General features: G+C 43.9%; 2 protein-coding genes across 2 annotated transcripts; both read right to left on the reverse strand.

The window, feature by feature from the left end:
* Nucleotides 1–2175: 2175 nt before the first annotated feature.
* On the reverse strand, nucleotides 2176–6011 carry LOC122545631 (ferritin, middle subunit-like). Its single transcript, XM_087978028.1, has 4 exons — nucleotides 5910–6011; nucleotides 3546–3692; nucleotides 3118–3243; nucleotides 2176–2331 (listed from the first exon to the last, which is right to left on the reverse strand). Exons 1-4 carry the CDS (start codon nucleotides 6009–6011, stop codon nucleotides 2176–2178), a joined length of 531 nt encoding a protein of 176 aa, XP_087834154.1.
* Nucleotides 6012–10075: 4064 nt separating this feature from the next.
* Nucleotides 10076–13933, reverse strand: LOC122542225 (ferritin, middle subunit-like). The gene is made up of 4 exons (XM_087978097.1): nucleotides 13832–13933; nucleotides 11470–11616; nucleotides 11046–11171; nucleotides 10076–10231 (listed from the first exon to the last, which is right to left on the reverse strand). The coding sequence occupies exons 1-4, from the start codon at nucleotides 13931–13933 to the stop codon at nucleotides 10076–10078; spliced, it is 531 nt and encodes a 176-aa protein (XP_087834223.1).
* Between the last annotated feature and the right edge of the window lie 3192 nt (nucleotides 13934–17125).

The following is a 17125-nucleotide window of genomic DNA, read 5'->3' on the forward strand; positions in this document are numbered from 1 at the left end:
AGCTGCTGACCTTATCCAGAGTCAGGATCAGTTCAGAAATTGTTTGAATTCAGTTTCTCGAATATTGTTGGTGTGAAATTATACACTGTGCTTTACCAGGCTGGGACTGGCAGGGTCAAAGGTCAGTACAGCAGGAGTGGAGTGCAGCTTTGGAGTTGGGTTTTGTAATTGGCCCGTCCTCACTGCTGTCACCATCTCCTACCTGAGCTGACATGGGATGGATAGATGGTTTTGGTCAATTTGCTGTGACCATTTCTTCTTTCTGGTATCAGTGGAGTTACTGAGACTGTGTGGGGGAACCCCTTCCTTCTACCTCGAGCAGGAGCTAGGTAGGGGAGGGGGGAGGGTGAAGGTGTTGGAATAACATGGCAGAAATACCTATTGCCCCATCTCCCTGGTATATTGCTATTACTGGGAATGTGGGATAGGTAAACTATTTTCATATAATTGAAGCTCCCATTATGACCAGTATGGTTGGGCTGCAGGATCTATTGAGACATTGCAGAGGAGACCATGCAGCCCATCATCATCTGTGCCAGCTCCTTTCAGGAGTTTGAACCCACAACCCCACCAAAGGAAGATTTTATTCTAGTGGAATTTACTTTTACTAGCAGACCAGTCACTCATGGAGCAATGTGTCCAATTCAGGAGAATCAGATAATGGGATAGACTCCGCATTGTTTGAGCAAAAGTTTTATTGTTTTAAACCATTTACTATGACTTGCTCACAGTGGCCCCTGCCTACTACGAGCTGGTGGGGTATATCAGGTGTAAAGTGCCAAAATAGGCTGTAGTTACAGCCCAGGAATAGATAAGTGATAACTATTAGGCAGAATATGTGGTTGTTGAGTGAAAGTGGTAGTGAAAAAACAATAATAATCCCAATGCTCTGGAAAGGATTCCTGAGTTAGAGTGAGATGAGGAGGAACTGCCTGTTGAACAGATAATTTGAGTAACTCAAGTCACTATTGTTAGTGATAGGTGTTTCATTCAGAATCTATAGGATAGTCATACAGCCCAGAAACAAACCATTTGCTCCAACTGGTCTATGCTGACCAGAGCCTGATTAATCCAATCCCATTTACCAGCACTTGGCCCACATCGCTTCCTATTCATGTACCTAGTCAGATGCCTTTTAAAGGTTGTAATTTTAGCAGCCTCCACTTCCTCTGGCAACTCATTCTATATACAATCTGTGATTGTAAGTTGCCCCATAGACCCCTTTCCAATCCTTCCCCCCCCAGTGAAAAATGACCTGATTATTCACACCACTGATTTAATAAGCCTCTAAGCAGCCCCAACCTGGTCAGCTTCTCCCTATAGCTCAAGCCCTCCAACATCAAATCTTTTCCTGAACCCTTTCAAGATTCACAACATCTTTCCTATGGGAAGGAGACCAGAATTGCCCACAATAGTCTGTAAGAGGGTTCTGTGGCCTATCCAAAGCAGCCCTGCAAAGGAGCAGCTCACTTCCTGAGACCAGTTCAGTAACCCTGTGCATTATGAATATGCAACAAGACACTACAGCTGCTTTTAAGGGTCTGGACAGAGCCTTCCCTCCCTCAGCACAATCAGGATTGGATTGTGCACTATTGTTTGCCGCAAATTCACTGTACAGAACTGACCTCTTCCTCAGAGAGAGGATGGAAGACATCAGGGGCAAGATAGGATTGGGATATTGTTACAGAACAGGTGGGTGTAAATCTATTTTCTCCAAGAGAATGCTTGGAAAAGTATTCCTAAATCAAAATGGGTAAATGTTTGAGAACAGTTCATTTTGTCCTGTAATACAAAATTCAGGCTCACCTTTTCACCACGTGACCTCCCCATTGCTGAGGGGAAGGTCAGAATAAAACTGCCGTATCTTACACCTGCCATGCTCATGGAAGAGCTGCACTCGTGACTAAGGAATGGAAATTAAAAAGAAATCACAAAACCCCCAATTAACAGCTCCAGTGTAATCACTATTGGAAGTGTAGACTAGAGATTTGGGAACAGATTCCAAACTGTCAGAAGATATGAACTGAAAATTAAAGCCACTGATTAGAGCAGAGTAGGAGAGATCAAATGATCTTTATTTCCCATTTGTTTCTTCAGTACAAGTTCCTGCTTTCTGGAGAAATTCTCCCAAGGAGTTGGATACAAAACAGGCAAAGACCACAGTCAAAGTCCCCACTAACTGCTGTCCTCCAGCGAGAGCCTGTCAAACAGGTACTCTCCCAGCCCATTCTCAGGAGCTCCTAGACGTTTCAGGTTGGTGATGTAGTCCCCAAGTCGCTTGATGATCTCAACCTCCTCATCCAAATAGTGAGTCTCCAGGAAGTCACACAGCTGGAAGGAAGGCAGACAGTCAGATATTACAAGTAGTCAGAATGTAGGGTGATCAGTTCCTATCCAGTTCATTCTCAAACATTCAAGCTGTTTACTTGAAGATGAAGTCTGGGGTTCTCCCAAGTTACCTCACCTGAGCAGTTAAAGGTTTCACTGGGGATGGGAGAGTGTTAAATAGAGACTAACATTTGGTGGGTGGTGATATACAATTCACCACATTAGGTGAACACACACTAGATGCAGTAGTCAGCATACACAGCAAGATCCCACAGTGACCTGGGCAGTTTGCTGACAAGTACATGATAAACATTGGTCAGATTCCAGAGGGTACATCCCTGCTCAAACAGCAGCAATTCCCTCCAATGCTCATTGGTGAGCTCATGGGGACCCACAGTGCACCAATTGTTCCCCCTGGAGTGGATCTCCAATCTATAACACTGGCTCATGGAAACACTCCATTTATGGAAATACTAGAATGAAATGCATTGGACTGGAGAAATTCAGTAGATCTGGCAGCATCTGTGAAACAACAAAGATTCCTGTCTCAGGTCCCATGACCCTTCATAGGTAACTGAAGGGTTACCCAATTTCACAAAGACACTGCCAGATCTAATCAGTTTCACCAGCAGTTTGTCTTTGTTGCAGTTCTTTTGAGATGGATGCAAGGTCAGTTGTACCAACATTAAGGAGTACTGAATGTTGTACAGTCAGGATTCCTGCTTCCAGGGACACTGAAGTGTTGCCCTGAGGGTCAGGCAGTGATGAGAATGAGGTGGTGAAGCTTACATGAGGGTCAGTCTGGGCAGTGGAGAGTTGGTGTAGATCCAGCAAACTCTGGTTCACATTCTTCTCCAGATCCAGGGCAACCTGCATTGCCTGCAGACCGTTACCCCACTCATCCCTCTCTGGCTTCTGAAACATGGAAACAAAGGACAGTTAAGGATCAGACCTGAACAATTACCAGCTATTGGAGGTCACCTTGCCCACTTGTACTCTGAAACTGGATGTTCAAGGAATGATCTTCTGATCAGTTGGATTATGAGATAGCATAAACATCCCCCTGTAAGTTAGGGTACATTCTGTGTATAATCTTTGCCAGTACAGAGAGAGATCAGACAGGCAAAGCTCCTCTTTCAGGTGAAAATCCTGCCACTGACTTGAAGCCACATTGAGAGCCATTTTCTCTCCAAACATACACCCCCCAACATTCCCACCTTGACATCCTGGAGGAGGACTCTGCCTCCACGCTGATTCTGGAATTTCAGCAGCTTCTCTGCATGTTCCTGCTTCTCCTGGGACTGAGCTTTGAAGAACTGGGAGAAATGGTGCAGGGCAACACCATCCCGGTCAAAGTACGACATCTGAAAGAGAACCATTTATATCCCATTAGCACATTACTGGGCCCAATTGTACATCTCAAAGCCAGAAGCAGCCCTTTCCCAGCTGCTCTGATCAGACCACATTCAGCAGGAAATCTTTTCTATTTCCTCAGGGAGATTGAACAGTCTCTCACCTAATGTCCTGTTCAATGAAAGGTTAGCCATTAGGTAGATGAACTGAAATCCAACACAGAACTTGAAGTGATAGCTTTCATGGCAAAGTGAAGTTTTAGTCTCATACATTCAATATAACATGGAGGTATCATTTTTACTAAAATTGGGAAGTTAAGTGTAGCCAGGAAACAACAGACCACGGGAAAAGAAATAGATTGGGAAAGGATGGTTAGGACCTTCATAAATACCTCAGGAGAGAAATGAAATATGCATCTTTCTCCTGGGGAAAACCAGGAGAGGTTTAAGAAGGCAGGAAATGGTATTCAAAACAAGAATTCTAACAGTAACCAACATTTTTACATTCCATTCAAACTACAAGTCACCCAAGTATTTGTAACAAGGAAAAGTCTAGATATACACATCTGGGATCAGAAAGGGATTGTGCAGCAAGATTAAACCCAGCTGGGTGATTAATGAGGCTTTTGTCTTTAAATACAAGATAGGAGCAGAGATTTGGCCATTGTCCTATCTAAACATGGCCAACAGGTTCTTGAATATCAAGAGGATCAAAGTTTGAGAAAGCAGGAGAATAAGGTTGAGAAACAAGTCTTCTGTAGCAGTGAATTCTAAAAGATTCACTTCTGACAAAAGTAGTTTCTCATCTGTACAAAAAAGTCTCCCTTTAACTGCACACTTGGGCCCTGATCTCTGCGAACAGAATAATCTTTGCAGTGTCTAACATTGGGATGATGGTTCCATTAAGAGACCAGGACCCAAAGGCACAGCTTTAGAGTGTAGACATTAATCCACTAGATGTCACCATTCACCAAACCCAATCCACCTCACTGTACTGAGTCAGTCCATGACACACTTCCCTGGGAAAGGCAACAAGCCCAAATTGTGTCCAGACAATGAATGTTATGACTAACCCAGAGAAAATTTACAGCTCTGATCAATTATCTATCCCACAGCCCAATGAAGGTACAGTCAACAATTCAAGCTTGTGTTACTACTTCAGACAAGTAATCAACTAGAAGAAACCAATATAATATTGTTTTAGACCAAAATGGTTGAAGTGGGCCAAAAAAAAAAAAAGGGAGTGTTAAGGAAGAGGTGAACATCAACACAGAAGGAAACCACTCCATCCATCACATCTAACAGGACTCTGATCACATACCTTTCTCCATAAGGAAATGAAATTCACTTCATAAGACAGGTGCCTTTTAAGTTATAGTATTTTATTTATATCCTTCCTATCCATAGTCACTAGGAGTCCAGCTCTCTACAGTAGCTTATGAAACAGACTGGAGCTGACTAACTAAACAAACCACAAGCATTTCATACTTGCACATTATACCCATTTATATTTGAATCACCAGGAGAGCCCAATAACTGAACAGGCCCTCATTTAAATTAGAAGTCTTTAGTGGTCTTTCCCCTCAGCACCTTGGCAGCAACTGCCCTCAGTTTTAGAGCATTCCTCAACAGTCCCAGACCTTGGAATATACCATCTACAACATGCAGTCAGGCTCAACCCCTTGACCTGGAAGTCCAGGTTTCAGGCAGACCAAGAGCCTCTTTCACTGAGGTGGTCCTCCAGGCCAAGTCAGTGTTTCTCAGTGTGCATCCCCAGGAACAAACCAGGGAGTGGAGAGCTAATCAGGACAAGCCTCAACAAAAACTGAAGCCTTTCCCTATGCTTCTTTTGCAAAGGTAGATTTCAGAAGATTGAGTCTGTACAGACCCCTCAGCTACTTCAAATAGCACTCAGACACACCAGGCGCATGAAAGATCTCAGGCATTATCATTCTCATCAACAGCCAAGCCATACCTTGGTGCTGATTGGAAAGTTCTCATGAGGAGTCATTCCATCAAATGACATGGATAGTCTACTCAGGGAACCACATCACAGGATCCACCTTTTCCAAGGACAGGAAATGTTGACTACTTCCTGATGGACTCATGGTCAAAGGAGTTTTTCCTTAACCATTTCACTACAAGGGGCAAGAGATAAAGAACAATCCAGCTACTTGGAGCATTCCAGTTTCACAAATAGATGTCATTTTAAACCAAAACAACACTCACCAAAGACTGATAGAGATAGGAGGCAGTGAGCTCCAGGTTAACCTGTTTGTTAACAGCAGCTTCACAATCCTGGTGATAGTTTTGACAAACCTGGGAAGCCATTTTACCAATAGAGCCTTCACCAAACTACCACCAACAAACACAACCCTATCACACACCAACTGTATCCAAATCCCCTCTCCCATTGAATTTATACCCCAGGAATTAAGCTGTAATTCAATGACATCATCAATGATGACCAATCATTCTTGTTAATCAATTGATCAGCAGCCACATCCAATCAGATTTGAATAAGCCCAGGATGACATTTTGGAACTCAGGAACCAATCAGAATCAACAACTCATCGATGATGGAATTGCTGATGGACCTTTGACCTCCTTCTCAAAGGCAAATTCAGAAAGGGTCTGAACTGGAAATGACAGGAAAATAGACACTTATGTAAACATACTCTAACTCCTCATTTTGACACCATGTGGGGCAGTATATGAAGAGAAGCCTGAAGCCAATTGGCAGAGTTATATTGGTTTGTAACTCTGAGGAGCATATTTACCTAATAATCCAACAGCAGTGTTGGCAGATCAATGGAAAATAGAGCATCATTTTCAGGAAAGTTTTCAGTTAGTATAAAGCAACAGAAATAGTATGTTTTTGGGTCACCCAATAGAGGCAACTGATGATAAATGGACAAATAATGGAACCTTCTGTGATTACCTCGCAGATTTCACAAGACACAGGAAGCTCTATTTATAAACCAAACCCCAGTGACCTGAATATCTCAGCAATGTCTATGTCTAATCATCCTTGAATTAATTGTTGGAACCATGATGGTGCCCACCATTGTATTATATCCATATTGAGTTATTCATGGTGTTAAGGATAACCAGGGAGTTTGTGATGAAGCATTTTCTGGCAGGTGCACATCAAATTACATTGAGTGAATAGCACAGAAACTGGCCATTCAGCCCAATTCCTCCATGCTGATGTGCACATTGACACAATATTGGCTCTAATGGGAGGGGGCAGGAAGAAGATGGGAGATGGGCTGGTTCAGTTAGACAGGGGGCTACCTGGGTGATAGCAGCAAGGAGTCCACAGCATGGCTCCAATCCCTGTCCCAGCCGTGGAAATTCATGGAGCTCCTACCTCCTCAGGCTGGTGGAGAGGTTACTCTCAAACCCCACACTAATTCTCTCTCTCCCTCACATGGAGAAAAGAGATGCCTGTGACCTTTTGTAGATTGCAGCTGCTGACCTTATCCAGGGTCAGGATCAGTTCAGAAATGGTTTGAACTCAGTTTCTCGAATATTGTTGGTGTGAAATTATACACTGTGCTTTACCAGGCTGGGACTGGCAGAGTCAAAGGTCAGTACAGCAGGAGTGGAGTGCAGCTTTGGAGTTGGGTTTTATAATTGGCCTGTCCTCACTGCTGACACCATCTTCTTCCAGAGCTGACATGGGATGGATGGATGGTTTTGGTCAATTTGCTGTGACCATTTCTTCTTTCTGGTATCAGTGGAGTTACTGAGACTGTGTGGGGGAACCCCTTCCTTCTACCTCGAGCAGGAGCTAGGTAGGGGAGGGGGGAGGGGGGAGGGTGAAGGTGTTGGAATAACATGGCAGAAATACTTATTGCCCTATCTCCCTGGTACATTGCTACTAATGGGATTGGGGAACAGGTAAAGTATATTAATATAATTAAAGCTCCCACTGGGATCAGTGTGCTTGAGCTGCAGGATCTATTGACACAATTGGTCCATTGCAGAGGAGACCATTCAGCCCATCATCTGTGCCAGCTCCTTTCACAAGTTTGAACCCACAACCCCTGTCATCGCAAAGGAAGATTTTATTCTAATGGAACTTAACTTTTACTGGCAGACCAGTCACTAATGGAGCAGTGTGTCCAATTCAGGACAGTCAGATAATGGGACGGACTCAGCATCGTGAACATTTAAATTGTTTCAAACCATTTACTGTGACTTGTTCTCAGTGGCCCCTACCTACTATGAGCTGGTGGGGTATATCAGGTGTAAAATGCAAGATAGGCTGTAGTTACAGCCCAGGAATGGATAAGTGATAACTATTTGGCAGAACATGTGGTTGTTGAGTGAAAGTGGTAGTAGTAGGGAAAGAAATAACCGTCCCACTGCGCTGGGAAGGATTCTTGAGTTAGAGCGAGATGAGGAGGAACTGCCTGTTGAACAGATGAGGATTTGAGTAACTCTCGTCACTATTATTAGCCATAGGTGTTTCATGTAGGATCTATGGAATGCTAGCATTATGATAGAGTCATACAAGACAGAAACAAACCATTTGCTCCAACTTGTCTATGTTGACCAGATAGCTTGATAAATTGTAAAACCTGCGCCCACACCTCCTCCCTCAACTCCATCCAAGACCCTAAAGGAGCCTTCCACAATCAAAGTTTTACTTGCACATCCACTAATATAATTTATTGTATCAGTTGCTCCCGATGCGATCTCCTCTACATTGGGGGGACTGGGCGCCTCCTAGCAGAGCCCTTTAAGGAACAACTCCGGGACACCCGCACCAATCAACCACACCGCTCTGTGGCCCAACATTTCAACTCCCCCTCCCACTGTGCCGAGGACATGGAGGTCCTGGGCTTCCTTCGCCGCCGCACCCTCACCAGACACCTGGAGGGAGAACGTCGCATCTTTCGCCTCGGAACACTTCAACCCCAGGGCATGTGGACTTCAACAGTTTCCTCATTTCCCCTTCCCCCACCTCACCCTAGTTCCAAACTTCCAGCTCAGAACTGTCCCCATGACTTGTCCTACCTGCCTATCTTCTTTTCCACCTATCCACTCCACCCTGTCCTATCACCTTCATCCCCACCCACCTATTGTACTCTATGCTACTTTCTCCCCACCCCCACTTATCTCTCTCCACCCTTCAGGCATTTTGCCTGTATTCCTGATGAAGGGCTTTTGCCCAAAACGTTGATTTTACTGCACCTCGCATACTGCCTGAACTGCTGTGCTCTTCGAGCACCACTAATCCAGAATAAATCCAGTCCCCTTTACCAGCACTTGGCCCACATCCCTTCCTATTCATGTACCTTGTCAGATGTCTTTTAAAAGGTTGTAGTTGTACCAGCCTCCACTTCCTCTGGCAACTCATTCCATACAGCAATTTGCGATAAGTTGCCCCATGAGCCCCTTTCAAATCTTTCCCCTCTCACCCTACACCTATACCCTCTAGTTCTGACCTTTCCCACCCTGTGAAAAACAACCTGATTATTCACACTACTTATGATTTAATAAGCCTCTAAAGCAGCCCAACCTGGTCAACCTCTCCTCATAGCTCAAGCCCTCCAACATCCTCAAATCTTTTCCTGAACTCTTGGTTTTCACCATACCTTTCCTATGGGAAGCAGAACAGAATTGCCCACAGTAGTCTGAGGGTTCAGTGGTCTATCCATACCAGTCCTGCAAAGGGCAAGCTCACTTCCTGGGATCAGTTCAGTAACCCTGTTGCATACTCAATGCACAACAGGCTACAGCTGCTTCTAAGGGTCTGGACAGAGCCTTCCCTCACCCAATTCAGAATCTTATTGAGATCTATTGTTTGCTGCAAATACAGAACTGACCTCTTCCTCAGAAGATGGAGTACAGAGGACATCAGGGGCAAGATAGGATTGGGATATTGTCACACAACAGGAGAGTGTAATCTTTCATCCAAGAGAATGCTTGAAAAAGCCTATTCCTACATCAAATGGGCAACAGGGACAGTTTATGTGTGGGAACAGTTCATTTTGTCCTTAATACAAAATACAGGCTCCTTTTTACCATGTGACCTCCCTAATGCTGAGGAGAGGTCAGATTAAAAAACTGCAGTATCTTACACCTGCCATGCTCATGGAAGAGCGACACGCATAACTCCAAGGAATAGAATAAAAGCACAAAACCCCTGAATTAACAGCCCCAGTGTAATCACTATTGGAATTGTATAGACTAGAGATTTGGGAACAGATTTTAAACTGTCAGAAGATGAGCTGAAAATTAAAGCCACTGACTAGGGCAGAGTAGGAGAGATCAAATGATCTTTATTTCCCATTCATTTCTTCAGTACAAGTTCCTGCTTTCTAGAGAAATTCTCCCAAGGAATTGGATACAAAACAGGCAAAGACCAGTCAAAGGCACCACTAACTGCTGTCCTCCAGCGAGAGCCTGTCAAACAGGTACTCTCCCAGCCCATTCTCAGGAGCTCCCAGACGCTTCAGGTTGGTGATGTAGTCCCCAAGTCGCTTGATGATCTCAACCTCCTCATCCAAATAGTGAGTCTCCAGGAAGTCACACAGCTGGAAGGAAGGCAGACAGTCAGATATTAAAGAAATCAGAATGTAGGGTGATCAGATCCTATCCAGCTCATTCTTCAACATTCAGGCTGTTTATTGCCTCATTTAAAAATAAAGCCATGAGGTGGAGGGGGGCTTTCTCCCAAGTTAATTCACCTGACCAGTTAGAGGTTTCACTGGGGATGGGAGAGTGTTAAATAGGGACTAACATTGAGTGGGTGGTGACATACAATTCACCACATTAGGTGAACACACACTAGATGCAGTAGTCAGCATACACAGCAAGATCCCACAGTGACCTGGGCAGTTTGCTGACAAGTACATGATAAACATTGGTCAGATTCCAGAGGGTACATCCCTGCTCAAACAGCAGCAATTCCCTCCAATGCTCGTTGGTGAGCTCATGGGGACCCACAATGCACCCTGCACCAATTGTTCCCCCTGGAGTGGATCTCCAATCTATAACACTGGCTCATGGAAACACTCCATTTATGGAAATACTAGAATGAAATGCATTGGACTGGAGAAATTCAGTAGATCTGGCAGCATCTGTGAAACAACAAAGATTCCTGTCTCAGGTCCCATGACCCTTCATAGGTAACTGAAGGGTTACCCAATTTCACAAAGACACTGCCAGATCTAATCCGTTTCACCAGCAGTTTGTCTTTGTTGCAGTTCTTTTGAGATGGATGCAAGGTCAGTTGTATCAACATTAAAGGAGTACTGAATGTTGTACAGTCAGGATTCCTGCTTCCAGGGACACTGAAGTGTTGCCCTGAGGGTCAGGCAGTGATGAGAATGAGGTGGTGAAGCTTACATGAGGGTCAGTCTGGGCAGTGGCGAGTTGGTGTAGATCCAGCAAACTCTGGTTCACATTCTTCTCCAGATCCAGGGCAACCTGCATTGCCTGCAGACCGTTACCCCACTCATCCCTCTCTGGCTTCTGAAACATGGAAACAAAGGACAGTTAAGGACCAGGACAGAACAATTACCAGCTATTGGAGGTCACCTTGCCCACTTGTACTCAAACTGGATGTTCAAGGAATGATCTTCTGATCAGTTGGATTATGAGATAGCATAAACATCCCCCTGTAAATTAGGGTACATTCTGTGTATAATCTTTGCCAGTACAGAGAGATCAGACAGGCAAAGCTCCTCTTTCAGGTGAAAATCCTACCACTGATTTGAAGCCACATTGAGAGCCATTTCTCTCCAACCATTCCCCTCCCCAACATTCCCACCTTGACATCCTGGAGGAGGACTCTGCCTCCACGCTGATTCTGGAATTTCAGCAGCTTCTCTGCATGTTCCTGCTTCTCCTGGGACTGAGCTTTGAAGAATTGGGAGAAATGGTGCAGGGCAACATCATCCCGGTCAAAGTACGACATCTGAAAGAGAACCATTTATATCCCATTAACATCACTGGGCCCAATTGTACGTCTCAAAGCCAGAAGCAGCCCTTTCCCAGCTGCTCTCTGATCAGACCACATTCAGCAGGAAATCTTTTCTTCTATTTCCTCAGGGAGATTTAACAGTCTCTCACCTAATGTCCTGTTCAATGAAAGGTTAGCCATTAGGTAGATGAACTGAAATCCAATACAGAACTTGCAGAAGTGATAGCTTTCATGGCAAAGTGAAGTTTTAGTCTCATACCTCCATGTTATATTGAATGTATCATTTTAACTAAAATTGTGAAATTAAGTGTAGCCAGGAAACAACAGACCACTGGAAAAGAAATAGATTGGGAAAGGATGGTTAGGACCTTCATAAATACTACAGGAGAGAAATGAAATATTCATCTGTCTCCTGGGGAAAACCAGGAGGGGTTTAGGAAGGCAGGGAATGGTATTCAAAACAAGAATTCTAACAGTAACCAACATTTTTACATTCCATTCAAACTACAAGTCACCCAAGTATTTGTAACAAGGAAAAGTCTAGATATACACATCTGGGATCAGAAAGGGATTGTGCAGCAAGATTAAACCCAGCTGGGTGATTAATGAGGCTTTTGTCTTTAAATACAAGATAGGAGCAGAGATTTGGCCATTGTCCTATCCAAACATGGCCAACAGGTTCTTGAATATCAAGAGGATCAAAGTTTGAGAAAGCAGGAGAATAAGGTTGAGAAACAAGTCTTCTGTAGCAGTGAATTCCAGAAGAGTCACTTCTGACAAAAGTAGTTTCTCATCTGTACAAAAAAGTCTCCCTTTAACTGCACCCTTGGGCCTGATCTCTGCGAACAGGATAATCTTTGCAGTGTCTAACATTGGGATGATGGTTCCATTAAGAGACCAGGACCCAAAGGCACAGCTTTAGAGTGTAGACATTAATCCACTAGATGTCACCATTCACCAAACCCAATCCACCTCACTGTACTGAGTCAGTCCATGACCCACTTCCCTGGGAAAGGCAACAAGCCCAAATTGTGTCCAGACAATGAATGTTATGACTAACCCAGAGAAAATTTACAGCTCTGATCAATTATCTATCCCACAGCCCAATGAAGGTACAGTCAACAATTCAAGCTTGTGTTACTACTTCAGACAAGTAATCAACTAGAAGAAAACAATATAATATTGTTTTAGACCAAAATGGTTGAAGTGGGCAAAAAGAAAAGGGAGTGTTAAGGAAGAGGTGAACATCAGCACAGAAGGAAACCACTCCATCCATCCATCACATCTAACAGGACTCTGATCACATTCCATTTCCTTATGGAGAAAGGTATTCACTTCATAAAACAGGTGCCTTTTAAGTTATAGTATTTTATTTATAATCTTCCTATCCATAGTCACTAGGAGTCCAGCTCTCTACAGTAGCTTATGAAACAGACTGGAGCTGACTAACTAAACAAACCACAAGCATTTCATACTTGCACATTATACCCATTTATATTTGAAGCACCAGGAGAGCCCAATAACTGAACAGGCCCTAATTTAAATTAGAAGTCTTTAGTGGTGTTTCCCCTCAGCACCAACTGCCCTCAGCTTTAGGGCTTCCCTCAACAGTCCCAGACCTTGGAATATACCATCTACAAGACAGTCAGGGTCAACTCCTTGACCTGGAAGTCAAGGTTTCAGGCAGACCAACAGCCTTTTTCACTGAGGTGGCCCTCCAGTGAAAGTCTGTTTCTCAGTGTGCATCCCCAGGAACAAACCAGGGAGTGGAGAGCTAGTCAGGACAAGCCTCAAAAAAAAAACTTTTCTCCATGCTTCTTTTACAAAGGTACATTTCAGAAGAAGATTGAGAGAGTCTGTATAGACCCCTCAGCTGCTTCAAAATAGCACTCAGACACACTAGGCACATGAAAGGTCTCAGGCATTATCATTCTCATCAACAGCCAAGCCATATCTTAGTGCTGATTGGAAAGTTCTCATGAGGAGTCATTCCATCAAGTGACATGACAGACTGCTTGGGGAACCACATCACAGGATCCACCTTTTTCCAAGGACAGGGAATGTTGACTACTTCCTGATGGACTCATGGTCAGAAGGAGTTTTTCCTTAACCATTTCACTACAAGGGGCAGGAGATAAAGAACAGTCCAGCTACTTGGAGCATTCCAGTTTCACAAATAGATGTCACTTTAAACCAAAACAACACTCACCAAAGACTGATAGAGGTAGGAGGCAGTGAGCTCCAGGTTAACCTGTTTGTTAACAGCAGCTTCACAATCCTGGTGATAGTTTTGACAAACCTGGGAAGCCATTTTACCAATAGAACCTTTTACCAAACTACCACCAACTGTATCCAAATCCCCTCTCCCATTGACTTTATACACCAGGAATTAAGCTGTAATTCAATGACATCATCAATGATGACCAATCACTCTTGTTAATCAATTGATCAGCTGCCACATCCAATCAGATTTGAATAAGCCCAGGATGATATTTTGGAACTCAGGAACCAATCAGAATCAACAACTCATTGATGATGGAATTGCTGATGGACCTTTGACCTTCTTCTCAAAGGCAAATTCAGAAAGGGTCAGAACTGGAAATGACAGGAAAATAGACACTTATGTAAACATGCTCTAACTCCTCATTTTGACACCATGTGGGGCAGTATATGAAGAGAAGCCTGAAGCCAATTGGCAGAGTTATATTGGTTTGTAACTCTGAGGAGCATATTCCCTTAACATTCCAATAGTAGTGTTGGCAGACCATGGAAAATAGAGCATCATTTTCAGGAAACAGTTTTCAATTGGTATAAAGCAACAGAAATAGTATGTTTATGGGTCACCCAACAGAGGCAACTGATGATAAATGGACAAATGATGGAACCTTCTGTGATTACCTTGCAGATTTCACAAGACACAGGAAGCCGCATTTATAAACCTAAGTCTATTTATAGGCTATTATTTCTAGATTATTTAAAGTCTATTTATAATAGACTCTTCCCCAGGGCAGGTTTGATGGGTACGAGGGGTCATAGTTTTAAGATACTAAGGGAAAGATATAAAGGAGACGTTAGAGGTAGGTTCTTTACGCAGAGAGTTGTGAATGCATGGAATGCATTGCCAGCTGTGGTGGTGGCAGCAGAGTCATTAGGGACAATTAAGCGACTGCTGGACATGCACATGGATAGCAGTGTTTGAGGGGTGCGTAGGTTAAGTTATTATATTTTACATTAGGATTCAACCTCGGCACAACATCGTGGGCCAAAGGGCCTGTTCTGTGCTGTACTTTTCTAGGTTCTATGTTCTAAACCAAACCCCAGTCACCTGAGTATCTCAGCGATGTTTATGTCTATGTCTAATCATCCTCGAACTAGTTACTGGAATCATGATGGTGCCCACCATTGTATTATATCCATATTGAGTTATTCATGGTGTTAAGGATAACCAGAGAGTTTGTGATGAGGTATTTTCTGGCAGGTGCACATCAAATTACATCAAGTGAACAGCACAGAAACTGGCCATTCAGCCCAATTGCTCTGTGCTGATGTGCACATTGAGACAATATCGTCTCTAATGGGAGCGGGGAGAGAAGAAAAGCTGGTTTAGTTCAACAGGGGTCTAACTCCCCGGTCCCTGCCATGAAATTCATGGAGCTCCTATCTCCTCAGGCTGGTGGAGCAGTTACTCTCAAACCCCACACTAATTCTCTCTCTCTCTCAAAGAAAAGAGATGCCTGTGACCTTTTGTAGATTGCAGCTGCTGACGTTATCCAGGGTCAGGATCAGTTCAGAAATTGTTTGAACTCAGTTTCTCAAATATTGTTGGTGTGAAATTATACACTGAGCTTTACCAGGCTGGGACTGGCAGGGTCAAAGGTCAGTACAGCAGGAGTGCACTGTGGGTTTGGAGTTGGGTTTTATAATTGGCCAGTCCTCACTGCTTTATTCCTGATGAAGGGCTTTTGTCCGAAACGTCAATTTCGCTGCTCCTTGGATGCTGCCTGAACTGCTGTGCTCTTCCAGCACCACTAATCCAGAATCTGGTTTCCAGCATCTGCAGTCATTGTTTTTACCTCAGTCCTCACTGTTGTCACCACCTTCTACCTGAGCTGACATGGGATGGATAGATGGCTTTGGTCAATTTGCCGGTCCCATTTCTTCTTTCTGATATCTGTGGAGTTACTGCTTCTGTGTGGGGGAACCCCTTCCTTCTACCTCGAGCAGGAGTTAGGTCGGCGAAGGTGTTGGAATAACATGGCAGAAATACTTATTGCGCTGGTACATTGCTACTACTGGAATTTTCACATAATTGAAACTCTTATTGGGATATCAGTGTGCTTGGGCTGCAGGATCTTTTGACTCAATTAATACATGGCAGATGAGAACATTCGTCCCATGCTCTTTGCCAACTTCTTTCACAAGTTTGAACCCACAACCCCAGACATTGCAAAGGAAGATTTTATTCTAATGGAATTTACTTTTACTGGCAGACCAGTCAGTAATGGGGAGAAAGTGAGGACTGCAGATGCTGGAGATCAGAGCTGAAAATGTGTTGCTGGAAAAGCGCAGCAGGTCAGGCAGCATCCAGGGAACAGGAGAATCGATGTTTCGGGCATAAGCCCTTCTTCAGGAATGAGTCAGTAATGGAGCAATGTATCCAATTCAGGACAGTCAGACAATGGGAGTGTACTCAGCATCGTCTGGGCAAAAGTGAAAATGTTATTGTTTCAAACCATTTATTATGATGTTCTCAGTGGCCCCTGCCTACAATGAGCTGGTGGGGTATTTCAGATGCAAGATAGACTGTAACTACAGCCTAGGAATAGATAAATGTTAGGCAGAACATGTGGTTGTTGAGTGAAAATGGTAGTAGCCGTGAAAGAAACAATAATAACCGTCCCAATGCACTGGGAAGGATTCCTGAGCTAGAGTAAGATGAGGAGGAATTGCCTGTTGAACAGATGATGAGTACCAAAAGAGAAAATGCTGGAAAATCTCAGCAGGTCTGGCAGCATCCGTAAGGAGAGAAAAGAGCTGACGTTGAGTCTAACTGACCCTTTGTCAAAGCTAAAAGAAGGGAGAAACAGGGAGGTATTTATACTAGGCTGAGAGAAGGGGAGTCATGGCTCCCAAAGCAAAGGTAGCAATAAAGTGGTGATAATGAGAGTGCATAGAGAGATTAGGAGCTGTGAATGACAAGGCTGAAACCAGTGCTTTGTGTCAAAATTGGGGGGGGGGGGGGGGGAGGGGGGGGGGGGGGGAAAGGAGGAAAGGGAGGGAAATGGGTGAAGCAGAGGCAAAATGGAAAAGAGAAGGGTAACAAAAGGGGAAGAGGAGAAGAAAAAGGAGAGAGAGTGGGGAGCGAGAGAAAGAGAGACAGACAATCAAGAAATAAGAGGTACAGAACAGTGTTAAAAAAAAGTAAAATTACAGAGCAGAATGAAAACAGAGGAGTCGAGGTGAGATAATCACCTGAAGTTGTTGAATTCAATGTTGAGACTGG

The sequence above is a fragment of the Chiloscyllium plagiosum genome, unplaced genomic scaffold, assembly GCF_037043375.1.
Source record: "Chiloscyllium plagiosum isolate Xiang-an unplaced genomic scaffold, Cpla_swu_hap1 HiC_scaffold_33, whole genome shotgun sequence".
NCBI lineage: Eukaryota > Metazoa > Chordata > Chondrichthyes > Orectolobiformes > Hemiscylliidae > Chiloscyllium > Chiloscyllium plagiosum.

Excerpts from the sequence above, each read along its gene's own strand:
- LOC122545631 (XM_087978028.1), bottom strand. The coding sequence starts at position 6,011 with ATGGCTTCCCAGGTTTGTCAAAACTATCACCAGGATTGTGAAGCTGCT. Across the intron at positions 3,693-5,909 it reads CCTATCTCTATCAGTCTTTG|ATGTCGTACTTTGACCGGGA; the intron begins GTGAGTGTTGTT and ends GTTCTCTTTCAG. Across the intron at positions 3,244-3,545 it reads TCCTCCTCCAGGATGTCAAG|AAGCCAGAGAGGGATGAGTG; the intron begins GTGGGAATGTTG and ends TCCATGTTTCAG.
- LOC122542225 (XM_087978097.1), bottom strand. The coding sequence starts at position 13,933 with ATGGCTTCCCAGGTTTGTCAAAACTATCACCAGGATTGTGAAGCTGCT. Across the intron at positions 11,617-13,831 it reads CCTACCTCTATCAGTCTTTG|ATGTCGTACTTTGACCGGGA; the intron begins GTGAGTGTTGTT and ends GTTCTCTTTCAG. Across the intron at positions 10,232-11,045 it reads CTGCCCAGACTGACCCTCAT|CTGTGTGACTTCCTGGAGAC; the intron begins GTAAGCTTCACC and ends CCTTCCTTCCAG.